Source organism: Cuculus canorus, chromosome Z (genome assembly GCF_017976375.1).
Source record: "Cuculus canorus isolate bCucCan1 chromosome Z, bCucCan1.pri, whole genome shotgun sequence".
Taxonomy (NCBI): Eukaryota; Metazoa; Chordata; class Aves; order Cuculiformes; family Cuculidae; genus Cuculus; species Cuculus canorus.
The window spans coordinates 36,106,517-36,124,367 of NC_071441.1; the positions used below are offsets into that span (position 1 = coordinate 36,106,517).

The 17,851-nt window shown below is 41.7% G+C and overlaps 1 protein-coding gene across 1 annotated transcript; it reads right to left on the bottom strand.

Annotated features, from left to right (window-relative positions):
• Positions 1 to 4,609: 4,609 nt before the first annotated feature.
• On the bottom strand, positions 4,610 to 12,341 carry NXNL2 (nucleoredoxin like 2). The gene is made up of 2 exons (XM_009566370.2): positions 12,027 to 12,341; positions 4,610 to 5,203 (listed from the first exon to the last, which is right to left on the bottom strand). The coding sequence occupies exons 1-2, from the start codon at positions 12,326 to 12,328 to the stop codon at positions 5,035 to 5,037; spliced, it is 471 nt and encodes a 156-aa protein (XP_009564665.2). The 5' UTR covers positions 12,329 to 12,341; the 3' UTR covers positions 4,610 to 5,034.
• Positions 12,342 to 17,851: the final 5,510 nt, after the last annotated feature.

Sequence of the window (17,851 nt, forward strand, 5' to 3'; positions counted from 1 at the left end):
CGCAGCTCCTGTCATCCACTGTGAAGAGCAGCTGTTGACAATCACACCAGAACTATTTCAGAGTACATTAGATTAGTAATATTTTGGTTTTAAAATTACTTTTTTATCTCCCATTTTCCCCATGAGTATATTAAAAATGTGGGTAGCAACTGCAATGACTAAGTAAAACCTTAATCTATAAAACTCCCTGTTCAAACTGTCTCAATCTCAAATTATTTTGGATGGAGGATAAGTACTGTGAGAACAAGAAATATCTTGCTCAGAGAACAAACAGTGCTTTGAAGCTTTGAAGATTCAGCGGACTGTTTGAAAGGTGAGATAGGAGATAAGAGGACTATCTAAGCAATCAATGCACACAAAAAGAAACCCCATTCAGACAGCTTGTCCTTCAGAAGTAACACAATAGAGTAGAAGGTAAGCACTTTTAAAAACTAGCTACCTTTATTGTATTGTATACTGCACTTATAAGCTGTTTAAAGACAGTAAAACGGTAGCATTAGTGCTTCTCTAGATTAAGGCAGTTGAGTTAATGCTGCGAGCAAAAGGAACTGTTTCAGGTCCATTTTTATACACTTGCCAGAGCTCAGCTAAAGAAATGATGTCACACTGAGGTAAGAAAAGTAGTGCCCGGGTTAGATGACATACTAACTCTGGGACTGAATAACAAGAAGTACAACACCCATGCCTCCTGCACATCCTCTGCACTATCATGGCATGACACAGCAGAACAGATGAACCAAACACCAGCCCAGCGGCAAAACCAGAGCTGACCTGTGAGTGCTTCAGTGGCCCTCAGTGTCTCTTCTGGGCAGCAGAAGACCCTACAGTCTGCCCACAACACTACAAATAGCCAGAAAAATCTCTTCTGTGAACTTAGTGACTGTAACCTGGAACAGCAATAGCCTTGTGGCTCCTTCCTGCGGCATCTGCTGGTGACAGAACAAGTTTCCATTATCAAAAAAGAAGAGAAGGTAGCACCTGGCCTCCAAGATGTAGCAGCTGTTTATACAAGTTTTGTTCGTCTGCTCTGGTTCGCAAGCTTGAGAAGATCTTGTTGCCTGAGTATGTCCTGTTGCCGGAGTAGGAAGAGGATGGAGGTGTCAAAGGGTAAATCTATCCCTCCTGAACCCTCATGTAACATGCAGTCTCCAGCCTCTTCTGCTCTGGTCCCTGATTGTCCTGACACTGCAAGTGTATCCTACCTCAGAATTATTTGGCTACAAGATGAAAATTAATCTTCTCTGACTCTAGATCATCCCATTTCTTTCAAATGTCTCCTTAAATTCTTCACTCTGAGCTGCCAGTCTTCCTCTGTCTTCTCGTATCAGCATAAGCTCTCTCTCTGTCAGAAGCCTTCCTGTGCCCTATTGTATGTCTGGTAACATCAGTGTACTGAAAATTCATCATTTTTCTTGGTGTAACAAAGAAGCTCATACACTGGAGCTACATATTTTTATTTCAAGTAAATATTCACTTTTTTCCTTTTCAGGATATATGTGCATTTGGTGCTGTGAGTGTGAATACGTAAGTAACATACCTCGCTGTCAAGGTGTTTTTCATTTGCACATCTCTGCAGAAAAAACCACAGACGAGTGAAGGCACAAACTCGTTTGGCAATTACAGCTACAGTCCTTTTGGGTTTTAGGTGTTCCATACTCACAGCAAAAAGTGATGCTTTCCAAATATTTCAGCCCAAGGGAGTCTAACTTTTCCACACTCTCTTACCATCAACTTTTTCAATTGAAAACATCATGAAGGCAGTGTAGTTTTCTGAATCACCTGTAGATTATTTACGGAAATTGTGCAGTGAGTTCACAGCCACAGTTTGGTAACCACTGGCTTGGGAATCAAATTGCATTTGGGTCCACAGATTGCATTGGGGTCCTGGCATTGCCACAAATTTCACAGGCAACCTTCTCAGACACTTTCATTATGTCTTGTTTTCCCTGTCAGTAAAATGAATACAGATCATATCAGCTGCTTCCCAGGACCATTGAGATGTCTGGTGTTTTGATGATGGTGAAATCTGGGTGGATGTAGCCAGACAAGCACAAACTGTCATTATTGTATTTTACCACCAAATAAACCCTTCAGCCTAGAGTTAGACTTCAACAGACTTTGAGGAAACAGAATAGAACGCTAAATAAAAATCCAAGGATTGAACAGCAAAGAACGCTCACCATCTTTTGTTAAAGTAGGTGTTTAAGAAAAAATTACTTGCTTCGACAGTCACAAAAAACAGGTAGATTCATGTACAAGACGATAAAATTAAAACAAACAGCCATGCAGAAGAAAATAATTCTGCCTTTAGCGACTGCCTTGCCTTCCCTGGAGCTGGGTAACAGCATGATTTGTCACAAAGATTTAAAAACCAGAATGCTTTAGCGACTATAAAATGTTCATTACTCTCTTGTTTGGGACAAGTTTTAAGCCATCATTTCCCTGGCTAGTTTATAGCTTTGCAGCTTCTAGTATATGGAAGAAAAGGCTTTTCTGCAACACTAAATTGAAAAAACATGATTGCTGCATTGTTTCTCATAACAGATCTCTTTTCTGGTGGACAAATCATGCAATTTAACTGATGGCTAAGAAATGAACCTTAAAAATCTGCCCTGGAATTTGCTATTTATCTCGCAATTACTAGCTTGCTCTTGTGAATCTATTTGCTACTTTCACAGTAAGAAAAAAAATCTCTTCTATGCATTTTTGCAGTCAGAGGTCTTGGAATTAAAAAAAACATTCTGCTTTTCATCACTGCTATTTGCACCAACTTGCTTTTGCTGTTGTAATAGCCTAGAGCAGCCCAGCAGAAGATTTCCACCTAGTGCAAAATAAATGCAAGAGCACTGCTGATCTACATTCACAATATTATATGAAAAGAATCATTATTTCTGAACATGCTGACAAAGATGTTTAGTCTTGCGCTCTTTAAATAAAGAATAATAATTACTTTGATACACAATGGGAGCTACTTTACATTGTATTTTCCACTAAAATTATGGCTAATATTTATGCAATTTCCAGAGATGTTCTTAACTAGTAACCATGGATAAACTGAGACAACAGTGCCCATAGGCATCAATGTCATAGTTATGGTGAGATCAGTGCCATGAGCAAAAGATTAATTTCACTGGTCTTCTGAAAATCATCTTTGAATTAGTTAGGTCCCACTTAATTCCCTTTTTTTGTGCCTTTTTTAAAATCTGAGAAGGTCACAATAAGGTGCAAGTTTTGTGAGTCCATATTCTCTTTTCAGCTAAATTTTTAAAGATAAGCTACAAGTCTCAGTGTTAATAAGCAAGTCAGGACTGCAACACCAGGACACAATCAAGATCTCAACTCTTACTCATTACCCGCCCTTTCAGTCTTTGCTCTCTTCATTACACAGCACTACATGTGACAGCAAATTTAGGAAGTTGTAGAAAGAAGATGTTTACACTTAGATGATGGAATTTTGCTGTGGTCTATTTTGTGCCAACAAAATAGAGCTGCACACCTCCAATGCATACAGGCTATATGGGTCACAAAATGTGCATGCACTGAAATTTCATTAGCTTATCTTGAGTACCGGAGCACACTTCAAACACCTCAATCTTCGGAGGCAGCATTCATTGTGTTATTACATGTTACAGTGGAAGAAACTACGAGAAGAGAGATTTATCAACCTCTTACATATCTAACTAGGCATAGTTACTGAATAAGCACAGTACAAACATTCCCAAAACAGTACTTTTATCTGTTCACAAACTGATCGCACAGTTTTGATCATCTATTCAAATAATCAGGGCTTACATCTCAGTTCCTACTCAGAACCTGAAAACACTTCTATGCTAAATTATTTCAACTTGTATTTGAAGTATTTGTTTGGGACATTGTGCCTATGTTCAGGTCTTGGAGACAAACAGCACATTCCATAGCAACTTCTTCAGTTGTCATTAACAACATTTCTTAGCACTGAAGAGTCATGAATTGTATTGAACTTCATCTAGGGAAATTTAAATGAAATTGAGGAGGCAGAAGGCTTAAATCAGCCTCTGTTTGGATTTGTTCCTTTACATTTCCACCTTCATAGAACCTGACAGAAGAAAATTTAGGGTTGCCCATTTATTAATACTGCCCACACAGAGAGCATGTAACAGCTAAAGTTGATGCTTATCAGTATCTGGCCTTAACAAATAACTCAGCTGTACAAAAAGCAGGTGGTTGAGCAGAAGGTGAAAATGGTATGAAAATTAAAAAGCTGTCATGTATGCATCAACTGTTACTTGTTTTCTGGAGAACACCTGTTTGCGGTCTACTCTTTCTTCTTACTGCAAAAAGAGCTACTGATATTTCATTTTGTATATACCCTCAGTTGAGATGCTAAGTAGAAGTTTAAGTCGATATTAAAAATGCATATTCAAGAAATCATTAAATCATTTGAAGAAAAATCCAGGGGTAAGGAACATTTAGCAGAACTTAAATAAATCCCACATAAAGTAAAATAAAAACAAAGAATGACATTTACCCAGAATTGACAAATGAAGGTGTCTTATTTTTTTAAAAAATGACATTTTCTGATTATCTTAGGATAAACAAGGAAGACACATTAGACACATATACTGCATAAAGTTATTTATTAAAGAAAACTATTTCTTAATAAAATATATGTGCTAATCACCAGAAAATGCACTGTCATCAAGAAAAATAAGTTTGTGCTTACATGTAACCTTTATTGTACAGATTTTGCAAAGGAAGTGCATAGAGTTGCATAGATTTCACAGTGCTCTATTATTACTGCCTAGAACAGCCCACCCTCTTGAAATTCTTCAGTATTATCAGGAATGTTTTGATTTATACTGAATATAGTAGATGGAACACTACAAATAAAACAATTACATTTTGTAACCTAATGCTAATCTTCAAGTTGAAAACAAACTTTGTTTACAAGAGAAGATAAATAACCTTGCCCTTCTTTTTGAAAAAGGCAATCACAGTTTCAGAGCTCTACAAAGTTTTCCATGATGCCTTCTCTTGCTTTCATCTGCCAGCATTTCAGATATTAAAGTTTTGAAAGATATCCGCACCCTCAAGCCAGTTCTGGAAACAGGATAGTCCCTTGTCTCTGATCTGTTTCCTTCCCTTGTCAGTAATGACTTCTCCAGTTTGTTTCACAATCACCAGCTTAGGAATTGCTGTTATGTTGTATTTCTTCTTCAGATCACTGAGGGGGAAAAAAATTGAAAATAAAACACATGATTAGGAAACATATTAAGGAAACTCCTAGTCTCTCACGAAGGGTACTCTGGACAGGGTACATGGGAGAGCAGCAGTGATGAGAGCCTGGGATTCCTCAGAGCTTGAGGTAAAGTACTGTGTAGCACAGGGAGATGAAGAAGACTGCAGCTGGTACTTTACATGGTGAAACTTAGCTCAGGTTGTTCAGAAAGCTGCAGCACCCTTCCTGTAACTGCTCTTCACCACTGCCTGCAGTTTCCACAGGAGCAGAGATGACTCTCAGAGACTATAAAGAGGTCCACATAAGGAAAGCGTGACATGTCCCTCCACCTTCTTTTTACTAGTCAGCAACAGATGTCTTCTGATGTTTTTTTACTGGATAGGAAGAGGTTCTCACCTAAGTCAACATTCGACATTTATTCCCATACAAAGATAGTCAAGTATGCCAATCCTACAGAGCTACTCTCTAAAACCACCATTAAAGCACAATGCATAATCCTTCAGTGTAAACAGAAGAGTCTGAATAAATGCCTTAGAATTCCACAGTGAAACAGGCCTTCTACACACAGACACGTAAGCCACTGAAAGATTTAGAACAAGGTCCACTTGTCTAAGTTGTCCAAAAATAAAATTTTAATTCCTCGTCTGTCCATCACACAGGCGATAGTAGTCATTTCTCTGTCAAAAGGTGGGAAAATCCAGATAGGTTACAAATAACTCGGTCTTTAATAGCTTACTGTTTTATAACAAAACATAGTTAAAATACAGTTAAAAAATGTAAAAGCCATACAAACGGCCAGACATAAATACAGGCTGGGCAGAGAATGGATAGAGTGTAGCCCTGAGGAGAAGGACTTGGGGGTGCTGGTGGATGAGAAGCTCAACATGAGCTAGCGTTGTGTGCTTGCAGCCAGAAAGCCAAGCATACCCTGGCCTGCATCAAAAGAAGTGAGACCAGCAGGTTGAAGGAGGTGATTCTGTCTCTCTACTCTGCTCTCATGAGACCTCACCTGGAGTACTATGTTCGGTTCTGGAGTCCTCACCACAGGAAGGACAAGGATCTATTCAAGTGAGTTCAGGAGGGCCACAATGATCAGAGGGTTGGAGTACCTCTCATATGAGGACAGGCTGAGTGAGTTGGTTTTGCTTAGCCAAGAGAAAAGAAGGCTCCAGGGAGACCTTATAGCAGCTTTCCAGTACTTAAAGGGGATCTACAGGAAAGCTGGGGAGCGTTTCTTCATCAGGGAGTGCAGTGATAGGACGATGGGTAACAGTTTCAAGCTGAAAGAGGGTAGATTTAGATTAGATATTAGGAAGAAATCTTTTACTGTGAAAGTGGTGAAACACTGGCAGAGTTTACCCAGAGAAGTTGTGGATGCTCCATTCCTGGAAATGTTCAAGGCCAGGCTGGATGGGGTGTTGAGCAACCTCATCACATAGATGAGTTCAAAAAGATAAGTAAGGCACAAACAAAAGGAATATGTGAAGACTGAAAAGGAATCGAAAAATACCACAGGGTATAATGCTTCAGTTGAGCATGACACACGTAACAGAAATGGCAAGATGAAAAACATTTCCAAAGAAAACAGTTTAAGACACAGTTTGCTTGCTAAAGGATAAAATGAAGCTGAGAAATAAAGCATGTCCTGGTTATGGCTGGGATAGAGTTAATTTTCATCCCAGCAGCTTCTGTGTTTTGGATTTAGTATGGATTTAGTATGAAAATAATGTTGAAAACACATACTGTTTTAGTTGTCACCAGGTAATGTTAATGCCTAGCTGAGACAGAGTTAATTTTCTTCCGAGCAGATGCTGTTGTTCAGATTTAGTAAGAGAATAATGTTGATAATGTGCCTAGACCTTTAGTTGCTCCTAAAAATTAAAGACTTTTTTCCCAGTTTCCCACATTTTTCAGGTGTACAGGTGCACAAGAAACTGGGAGGTACACAGCCAGGCAGCTGACCTAAGCCAGCCACAGAGGTACCTGATGCCGTGTAACATTGTGCTTAGTATATAAACGGGAAGTTGGTGATGGGCCAGGGCTTGCTGATCCATGATCACAAGCCGGGCAACAGGTGGTTAGGCGGTGAAAAACTGCATTGAATTGTACATTACTTGTTTCATATACTCTTCATTATTACTATCATACCTTCCTTTGTAGTTTTATTACCCTGATGTATCTCTACCCACATGATTCACTTTATTCCAGATTTTACTCCAGGGCAGGAGAGTGAACAAGTGGGTACATGATATTTAGCTGCCAGCTGAGGGTAAGCCATGACAGTATCGCACATGGTTCTATCTTTCTAGAAAGATACCTTCTGTATATGAAATTCACCACTTGGTAGGGCAATGTTTCAATGCAAATGACAAAGCAAAATTCAGGATACAAATAGGCCAGAAAAAAAGTGATTTTGAGACTAAGACTTATCACTAGTATTGAAAACAACTTTCTGGCATGAATTTTATTAATTCATAACAGCTCATGTAGAAACCATGTAGAAGACTACCACTTCATGCCACCTGTATGAAAAACAAGATGGGTGGAAGACACATTTTACTGGCTTAGTGGACAATAAAATAGCTTAAGATGCCTAACAACAGTAGCAATCAGACAGAGCAGTAGGAAATGGAAGATAATTTGCTATGGAGACTGGAAACTAACACTGCTTTCCTAAGGGGAATGCATATGCAGCTCATCCACTCCCACAGACATCTTGTTTACACACCTTATGGGCCCAAGGTCGCTTGCATCAAACTAGACCCAAGCACACACAGATTTTGCTCACATTTGTGTGCAGCTTGTAAAATGCCCTGAAGAAGGATCTGTAACGGTTCTGCTGACAATGGTGCTTAATCACTGTGTCCATGTGTACAGGTGGTAATAAAACCAACTTTTTAAAATCTGTTAAGAACATCCTCTCCTATAGGGATTTCAAGTCCTGAGACTCACCTGTACAAACTACATTATGTGCCATGGGACCAATTCCAATGACAACTCATTAAATCATTAACCACAAATAGAAACACTGTATGTAATACAAAGGCAAACTCAACTCTCTACAGTAAAATACAGTCATGCGACCAAGGACATCCCTCAAAAATCAGTTGCCTAGCTATTCCCAGGTAAGTGTAATGGCACATAGAGTGTCTTATTGACTAGCAGAAACTAAGGTCAAAACAAAGCAGAAGAGGAAACTGTAATAAAAAGTAACTAAGGGGGCTGAACAAGTAACCTTTGTACAGAGACAGGGAGCCTTTTAGCCAAATCCTTTGATGTATCAGACTATGGCCATGCAGACTATAACGTGAGAGGGTAACCTTCATTTGCACGTGAAATAACAAAAAGATGAAATTAAGACTGAGGGAAAGTGGAAGTCATTGCTGTTGGCGGTCTGTTGACTCTTACAAAAAGGCTGGATGGAAGTTTCTGAGACCGCAGATTTTATATTACTAGGTAGTATTGGAATTGGCTGGGATGGAGTTAATTTTCTTCATAGCTACTTGCATGCTGCTGTGTTTTATATTTGTTACCAAAACAATGTTGATAACAACCACCTTGTGAAACAGTGCTTACACAGCATCAATGCCCTTCTCTCACTGCCCCACCAGCGAGTAGGTTGAGGGTGCACAAGAAGCTGAAAAGGGACACAGATAGGACAGCTGACCCCAAACTGACCAGAGAGATATCCCATGCCATATGACACCGTGCTCAGCAATAAAAACTGAAGAAAGAAGGAAGGAACAGACCTTTGTAGTTAGGGCATTTGTCTTCCCAAGCAACCATTACACATGATGAAGCCCTGGAAATTGCTTAACACATGCCTGCCAATGGGAAGTAGTGAATGAAATTCTTCATTTTGTTTTTTCTATCAAACTGTCTTTATCTCACTCCACAAGTAGTCTCATTTTGACCCTTCAGATTCTGTCCCCCATCCCACTGAGGCAGGGAGTGACTGAACAGCAGCAGGGCTTGTCTGTCCACGAGAGCCGACTTACAACGTAATTGGGTATTTTTAATTAAGGGTTTAAGATCTATACACAAGATACAGACAATACCGGGCAAAGTTAATATCATATTGGGAACATGGTGTGGTTTTTTTTTTTTTTTTTTTTACACTTGTGTGATGTGATACCTGACAATATTTTAAATTTTAACAATATTCACTTGGAAGTGCTTCCACTTGAAACTGAAGGGCACCTTGTGAATTTGCTTCTAGCAGTATAGCCTGTAATATATAATTATATGCCTATTGCCTCTTTCTTTAAAGTGTCTGTTAAGATTTTGGGATAGCAGTCTAAAAAGACTAAGAACAGGCAATAGTTCTTAACTGGTCATATACTTTCACTCTGTCTACCTGGGAGCCTTCAAGAACTACTAGCCTGTTCTGGGCATTGACACAGAATGACGCCTTTCACAGTAGCGCTCAGTATAAACACAGCAGTATGTCTCTTGTGTATCATAATTAAAACATCAGCCCCCATTCACTAGGATTGATGTTGACATGTTCTGCCGCATACCTGCTCTTCCACTACACTATTCCCTTTCTCCTCGTAGTGCTCATTTCCAGCTACATTGTCTTCACACACCCCTGCAAGAATAAAAAAAGGCTGTGCCTCAGGCAGCAAAAATTCACATTAAAGCTGAAAACAGTCAAGGCATCAGGAGCAGTATTTCCTGCAACAGACTACGCGAAGTAGTAAAGGTGTAGTCCCATCTCAGGGAAAAAGTCAGGACTGACAGCATGGAAGAGTCTTGAGATCCTGATCTGAATTCAATATTTTGCTTCTCTGCAGGTATGTGCAAAGCATTACACTTCATACACTACAAGTATGAATGCACGCTATTACTCTACAAGACAAAATTCACCTGAAAGAAATTCCAGGCTTCTGTTTGTGACATGTGTTTCAGATGGCAAATATAAAATTGGCTTTATTGTGCCTAGAAGAGACTTTAGTCCGTGCTGCGATTATACATATATTAAACACTGAAGTTACTAACTAGAATGTTTTAACTTCATGGAAGATATCGAAATGCCTTCTCTACATTGTCCACAAAAGAGCAACCAATTGGAACTTCAAAAAACGTTAATGAATATTAACATGTTAACAATTATGTGCATATTAATAAATATTAATAACCAAATTATTAATTTACATTAGTCAATTTTAAACTCATATCCTTACTTAGAGCTAGCATCTAGCCAGAATTACAGTTTGGTTTAGTGAACATCTGTCTACTCTAAGTCCGCAACGAATCACTAGTATCACTGAAAACAAACTACCAGTTAATTCAACCTAAGCACCCTGAACATCTCCATACAACCCTTTATTGTCATATGCAAGAAACAACTTCAAAACCATTGCTTTTTCATATCTCTTTGCACTTTGTCCTTCAGTAAACGACTTCAAATGCTACAATGGGACGATCTGTGACAGAACAAGCTGTGCTTCTCTACAGGATTCTGAAGGGCGTTACGGACTGCCGCAGAAAAGCCAATTAAGATATCTGTACCTCCATTCCTCATGACTTGAGCAAAAGCAGAGTCAGAAATAGACCCCTAATCCACAGGGGCTGAAGATGTAAGCGCATTCCCATGGTCTATGCCAAAGAGATTTCCGGATGCAGTAACTTAAAATGCTACATTTCCATTAGGAAATCTGCCTGTATTCTATTACGATTAGTATTAATACGTAACCAAATACAATTACTGCCTGGGGAGCCTTTGGAGAACTACGGAAAACAGCCTTGCTGTTTCAACACATTTTTAAGTCAACAGAAACTAATCATTTAAAAGGCCTGACATTAATTGGTCACTTGCATCCAGGAATGTGTCAAGAACAATGAAATAAGTTCTGGCTTCAGGCTGTTTGCTCTTGAGGCTGTCAAACTGCACAGACAAAACAAAATTAGCAAACCTGCTTTATGCTGAGTGAGTAGCTAAGGTGTTACACAGGTCTATCCCAGACAGCGCACAGGGGGTGGATCTACAGTCAAATGAACACTAGAAGTTACCAGAAGCATTAAAATAGAGTTGTCACAAGAAAAAATCTTGAAAAGGAGTCACACTAACTCCTTTACTTTGATGCCACCTGTAACAATATTTTCTGCAGCCTATTACATTTATACATTTATTTACGTAAAGAGGAAAAGGAATCCCTTTATCAGTATTTACATGTATTTTGTCTCCCACTATAGGCATTTCAGTAGCCCTAAACATCTTATCTGTGCTCCTGTCATCCCAATCCACACTTCCTGATATGAGCTGAACCAGCAAACTCCTGTCCAAAGGAGTCTGCACCCTCGACTTAAGTCATTAAAAGTGTTCTTGACAGCATCTTCCACCCTGTGACTTACACACGGCCATGCCCTTTCCCTTTGTTGTTCTGCTGAGCAAGCTGCCTATAGAAATGCCCCTTTAGAAAGAACAGCACAAGAATTTTACATCCAGTTACCACGTACATTTATCACCGCAAAATTCCAGCTGTTATTACGTTTAATTTTCACCTACTTTACCCGCACGTCTGAAACTCCTCACGGTTTGCTCTGCTCTCCACTAAGCTTTTCAGCTGTGAGTTTTGCTACTTCTTTATTTCATTTCCGACTTCTTCTTTTATTTACTCATTGATAGCCTTTCTTTCCAGAGAATTAATAAGCTAGAAACCCCGAAACAACCGCGACAACAGCTACTGCAGTGCTAAAAACCACTCGATTCTCACCGGGAATTTGGGGCAGCCTGATAGGAGGTGAAGGTGGCAGCGTTGGGGTGGGTGGGAGCGGGACCGGGAGGGGCGGCAGCGGTACTCACTGCTTGTAGGGGTCGTGGAAGGGCAGCGCCAGCCAGTCCCCGTGCATAGCGTGCATGTACCCCGCCATCTCCTCGGCGCTGTGGTCGGAGGAGATGAAGACGACCTCGAAGGGGGCGGGGGGCTGGGTCTCCTCCAGCAGCTCCGTGTAGAAGTCGCAGAGCACGGGGGTGAAGTCGCGGCAGGGCGAGCACCAGCTGGCGGAGAAGTACAAGCCCACGACCTTGTTCTGCAGCGCCTCCTCGGCGTCCACGCTGCGGCCGTCCTTGCTGACCAGGACCCTCCCGCTGAACACATCCACCATCCTGCCCCGACCCCGCCACCCATCCCGCCCCGCTCCGCCCGCCGCCCGCTTTTATAGCGCCCGCGCCGCCCACGGTCACCGAGAGCGCCGCCAAGCGGGGGTGCGGACCCTCCGGTACCGGGATGCGATGGGGGGGCGGACCCTCCGGGACCGGGATGCGATGGGGGGAGCAGACCCTCCGGTACCGGGATGCGATGGGGGGAGCAGACCCTCCGGTACCGGGATGCGATGGGGGGGGCGGACCCTCCGGTACCGGGATGCGATGGGGGGGGCGGACCCTCCGGGACCGGGATGCGATGAGGGGGCGGACCCTCCGGTACTGGGATGCGATGGGGGGGCGGACCCTCCGGTACCGGGATGCGATGGGGGGAGCGGACCCTCCGGGACCGGGATGCGATGAGGGGAGCGGACCCTCCGGGACCGGGATGCGATGAGGGGGCGGACCCTCCGGTACCGGGATGCGATGGGGGGAGCGGACCCTCCGGGACTGGGATGCGATGGGGGGAGCGGACCCTCCGGGACCGGGATGCGATGAGGGGGCGGACCCTCCGGTACTGGGATGCGATGGGGGGGCGGACCCTCCGGTACCGGGATGCGATGGGGGGAGCAGACCCTCCGGGACCGGGATGCGATGGGGGGGCGGACCCTCCGTACAGGGGTGCAGCGCCGGGAGGTGCTCTCCCCACACCAGGATGCAGCGCCCGTCCGCTGTGTTGTTTTTCCCCTGGCAACTCTGGAGGGGCAGACGGGGCGGGGCTGTGAGCGAGCAGGTGGGTTTCACCAGGGAGGAATGGCACATTCCTTGTTTCCCACCCTGCCCCACGTTATCGGTACAACGCTTAGAGATGTTGTTTCCATACTGGGACCAGTGCTGTTTAATATCTTCACCCATGATATGGACGCCGAGATCGACATCAAGTTTGCAGATGGTCCCAAGCTGAGTGCTGTACTTGCTGCAGCAGAAGGACAGGATGTCATCCAGAAGGACCTGGACAGGCTGGAGAAGTAGGTCTGTGTGGACCTCATGAGGTTCAACCAGGCCAAGTGCAAGGTCCTACACCTGGGTCGGGGCAATCCCCAATTTCAGTACACAATGGGGGATGATGTGCTTGAGAGCAGCCCTCTGTAGAAGGACTTGGCAGTGCTCATTGAAGAGAAGCTCGACACGAGCTGGCAATGTGCGCTCGCAGCCCAGAAGGCAAACCGTGTCCTGGGCTGCATCAACAGAAGTGTGGCCAGCAGGGCGAGGGAAGTGATTCTGCCCTTCTGTTCCTCTCTTGTGAGACCTCATCTGGAGTATTGTGTCCAGTTCTGGAATCCTCAATATAAGAAGGATACGGAGGTGTTGAAATGGGTCCAGAGAAGGGCTACAAAGATGATCGGAGATGACCTTCCATATGAGGACAGGCTAAGAGAGTTGGGGTTGTTCAGCCTGGAGAAGTGAAGGCTCCGAAGAGATCTTACAGCTATGTTCCAGTACCTGAAGGGGCTACAGAAAAGCTGGAGAGGCACTGTTCATAAAGGCTTGTAGTGATAGGACGAGAAGCAATGGGTATAAACTGGAGAGGGGCAGATTTAGGCTAGACATCAGGAGGAATTTCTTCATGAGAGTGGTGAGGCAGTGGAACAGGTTGCACAGGGACGTTGTGGATGCCTCTTCCCTGGAGGTGTTCAAGACCAGGTTGGATGGGGCCTTGGGCAGCCTGATCTAGTGGGATGTCCCTCCCTGTGGCAGGGGGGTTGGAACTAGAGGATCTTTAAGGTGCCTTCCAACCCAAACTATTCTATCATTCTTATGTTCCTCTTAAGTGCCAACTTGCCCTTCTGGGAATGCGTTTCCCAGCTTACTAAACTGGCTGAAGATAGTGAACCTGTAATGGGTTTAAGCAGTAATCGCCTTGGCACCAGTGTCAGACTTCTTCAGACAACTTCAGATAAACTTCAGCTTGTCAGGGGTTTCACCTTCTCACCTACTCTTCCTGAACATCTCACCACAGGGCTTGGTCAGCTTTGCCACTGAACTTTTTAATTCTTTTGTCAGACAGATCACGTTGTTTTGTGTTTGGGTTTTTGTTTTTTTCACCAGCATGGAAAATGGTCGGAATTCCTGTTACAAAAGAAATTATCTATTCTGTGACCAAACAGAGGAGGAATTGTCATTTTATTCCAGTGCATTTATCATGTGTTTGGTTTGAATAATATTTTTTTTTCCTCCAGCTGATACCAAGTTAGAAATTAATAAAAATATCAATTTGTATTACAACTATGCAATCTCTTTTCTGCCTAAAGTGGCCTGCAAAAGTGAAATTAAAGGTGATTGGGCCATAGGAGACTTGAATTACAGTTTAATTAAAAGGTCGTGATAGGATGATAACCATACCTGGTAGATTTCCTCATTTTCTTTACGTGCACAATGCCCAATTAAAGTAAACTTTAACTTAAAAAAATTATCCATATCTCCCAAACTACACTCTAGTATTTATAATGGATACTCCAAGTGTCTAATCATGGTGCTACCACAGAAAATACTTCACATTAATACTCTGTATCCAAATGCAGTTTAGGCTTTTGGTATTTGGTTGGTCCTCATTTTTTAAGCTGCGGCACTCAAAAATTTGTCAATTTTACTTTCAGAAAAGGCAGAGTTCTAACAGATATATATCATGATTCAAATACTGAACACTAGAAAGGAACTAACGTTAATTGCGATGAGTTCTTGCTTATGTAAACTGCAACTATGCTCATAGTGAGATGAAGTCCAGTTTCTACAGCTGACCATCTACTGACCACGTAGCATGTACTGTAAGACACTTGAAGTAAAAAATGCCATTTTATAGGAACGAACTGAGCACAGGTGTCCCCCTGCACACATCTTTCCTTTTGAGATACTTTTGAAATGTTATTTTTCTTCTGTTGACTTGACCCAGAATTTCTGTCATCTTCTGCTCTGCCACAGGTCTGTCCTGAGCGAAAGAAGCAAGGTATCATTTAAAAAACTTGATCATGTGAGAGAAATCCCAAAGAAGCACCATCAAAGTTACACTGGAACATCAAGGTTTTTTTGTAGGCTTCATGTAACTGCCTGGTTTTAGGATGAATGCTTTGGGAGATGCATTCCTCTGCCCTTTCTCTTTTCCCATCTTTCCATTTATTATGTAGATACGATGCTAATTAAAAGATTGCTTACTTCTGCAAAAGCACACACATCATTAAAAAAGTGTGAGAGGTCAGTCAGTCATTATTATTTTCTAAGAGATCTTTACCAATCAGGCCTTTTTATTCATGTCCTGATATATCTGACTAATTTGTAACTACTACTCTGGGGAAAAAAAAAACCCAACCTGCTTAGGTGTTTGGAAACTGTTTTATTCAAACACAATATTTCTCCATTTTCATGGCCTGTTCAGCTATGTTATTTTCAAATCCAAGTATCCATTTCCAGCAAATAAGTGACATTTAAAATAAGGTAATCCCCCATCTCTTACATCTCACCCCAGTCCTTTCTCTAAGTTTTCAATGACATTTTGTGCTGTCCCCTCTTCTGATTTTCAACTGATGTCGGAAAAAGAAGACAAAAGGAGCTGTGAATTGTTGCCATTTTTAAAAATACCATTAAAGGGAAGTTCAGCTCACTTGAGCCTTTGATTTACCACCCTGTCTGCCTTTGTGAGATCAGTTGTGAAACAGGATTGATTTGGAGCCTTTGGAGTTACAGGAAAATGGAAATAAGTTTCTGTATACCTTCAGGATCCCGGAGGCTCATTACTGATATTCCTGCCAATTTCTCCTTCTGTAGGTGAAAGAGTATTTTCTCAGATATTGTGAACAGAAGTAATGATCCAAGGAACTTGCAGCCACCCCACCTCTGCAGGTTAGAAAGCTGGTTAGCCAGATATAGTAGTATTCTGTGAGAAAATGACATATTGAGATTGTCTTCAAGGCCTCTGGGCATGGAGGGAAAAGTTCACGGCTACCAACAAAGAGCCAGATGCACCAGGTACACAAGGTTTGAGCTTACAGTTATCTATGCTAAGCTTGTAGACAAAGGTAAGAAACAAAGAAGGGAAGCGAAGTTGACAGAGAGTACAGCTGTAATTAATAGTTTTGCTGCTTCTGGTACGCATAACTTGCTGGAAGGCTGTCTGCATGCAAAGTAACTGCCATATTTTACCTCTGGTAATTCCTGTATCTGGTAGAAAGAACGATCTTGTGTATGAGAAGGTAACTGTATTACCTCTGGAAATTGTTTTATAAAACTTTGTGTATGCTTCCCCTTCCCTAAACACAGAAACAACAGATGACAGGAAAAAAGTTGAAAATGTGTGCAGAAGACTGCATGGTTTAGGCTGCACCCTGCCTGTGCAGAAGGCCAGCACAAGCGCACATACTAGCTTAGAAAGGAAACTACAAATTATTGGCTGTTGTTCTCCAGATTGTAAGTCTCAATGACAGTGATACTAAAATTCTTGAAACTATTTAACGAATAACTAGCATGCATGAAAAAACATAAGATACCTTCCTTGGGAGACTCAGGATGATAACTCTTATTAAGACACCACAGATTTTCTAAAAATGCTGCGTATCACAGAAAGTCTTATCTTTCACTTGCCTTTCATTTGAATACAAGAGCAGTTCTCTATGGCACTATAAAGAGTTTCAGATTATGACTTGTACCAAAAAGGCTAGAGCCTGTTTTGGCTACAAACATTTTATAGGGCTGTTCTCGTTAGAGATGTTAACACTATCATTACTTATCCCATTCCCTAACCTCCACTTGAACTGATGCTAATGGAGCTTTTTATACAGAACCCATGGTCCTTTCTCAAGGGAGTGTATTAGCTCTGAGATGACACTGTCAGAAAGCTTGTAAACACTACTCATCCAGTGGTGCTCTCTGGGGAATTCCAGGATAAATTCAGATAAAAACTTCCCACCATGAAATACCGTATTTCTGATTTTTTTAGAAAACAAGCTTTTTATTATAGAATCTATACATTATTTTAATGTACCAGTATTTATTTCTGTCTTTTAACCTAAAAGCAAAACTTCCAGTTTATTTGTACTCACACTCCAAAGATGATCCTACTTCCCTTGTGTGTTGTGCTTCAATTAACATTGAAGTTAATTACATATCCAGGTTTTGACAAGCAAATGAGAATTTATAATATTTTAAGAGTTTGCATCAGTAATTCATGTTTTCGATTATATAGGGCAGCATGTTGAGAAAGAGACAGAAAGGAAATGAAATGGAAGAAAAAAATGTCCAAAGTTGCTAAGCCCTACAGTATACGCTCAAGACAGTGTCATTCTATACACCTTTGGTGGCAGAGTTAACGTCTCTTTAGGCGATGTGCAAGTTAAACTAGGAGAAGGTTCTGAAAGGTTGTCCAGGTCATTAACTTATATTCCCTTCACTCTCTCCTTTGTGCACCTTTTTCATAGTTGGCACTGTTCTGACCAGTAAAGGATTTGATCTGATAAACATTTGCAATAAGCAGCCTCTTATAGTACAATTACAGCTTG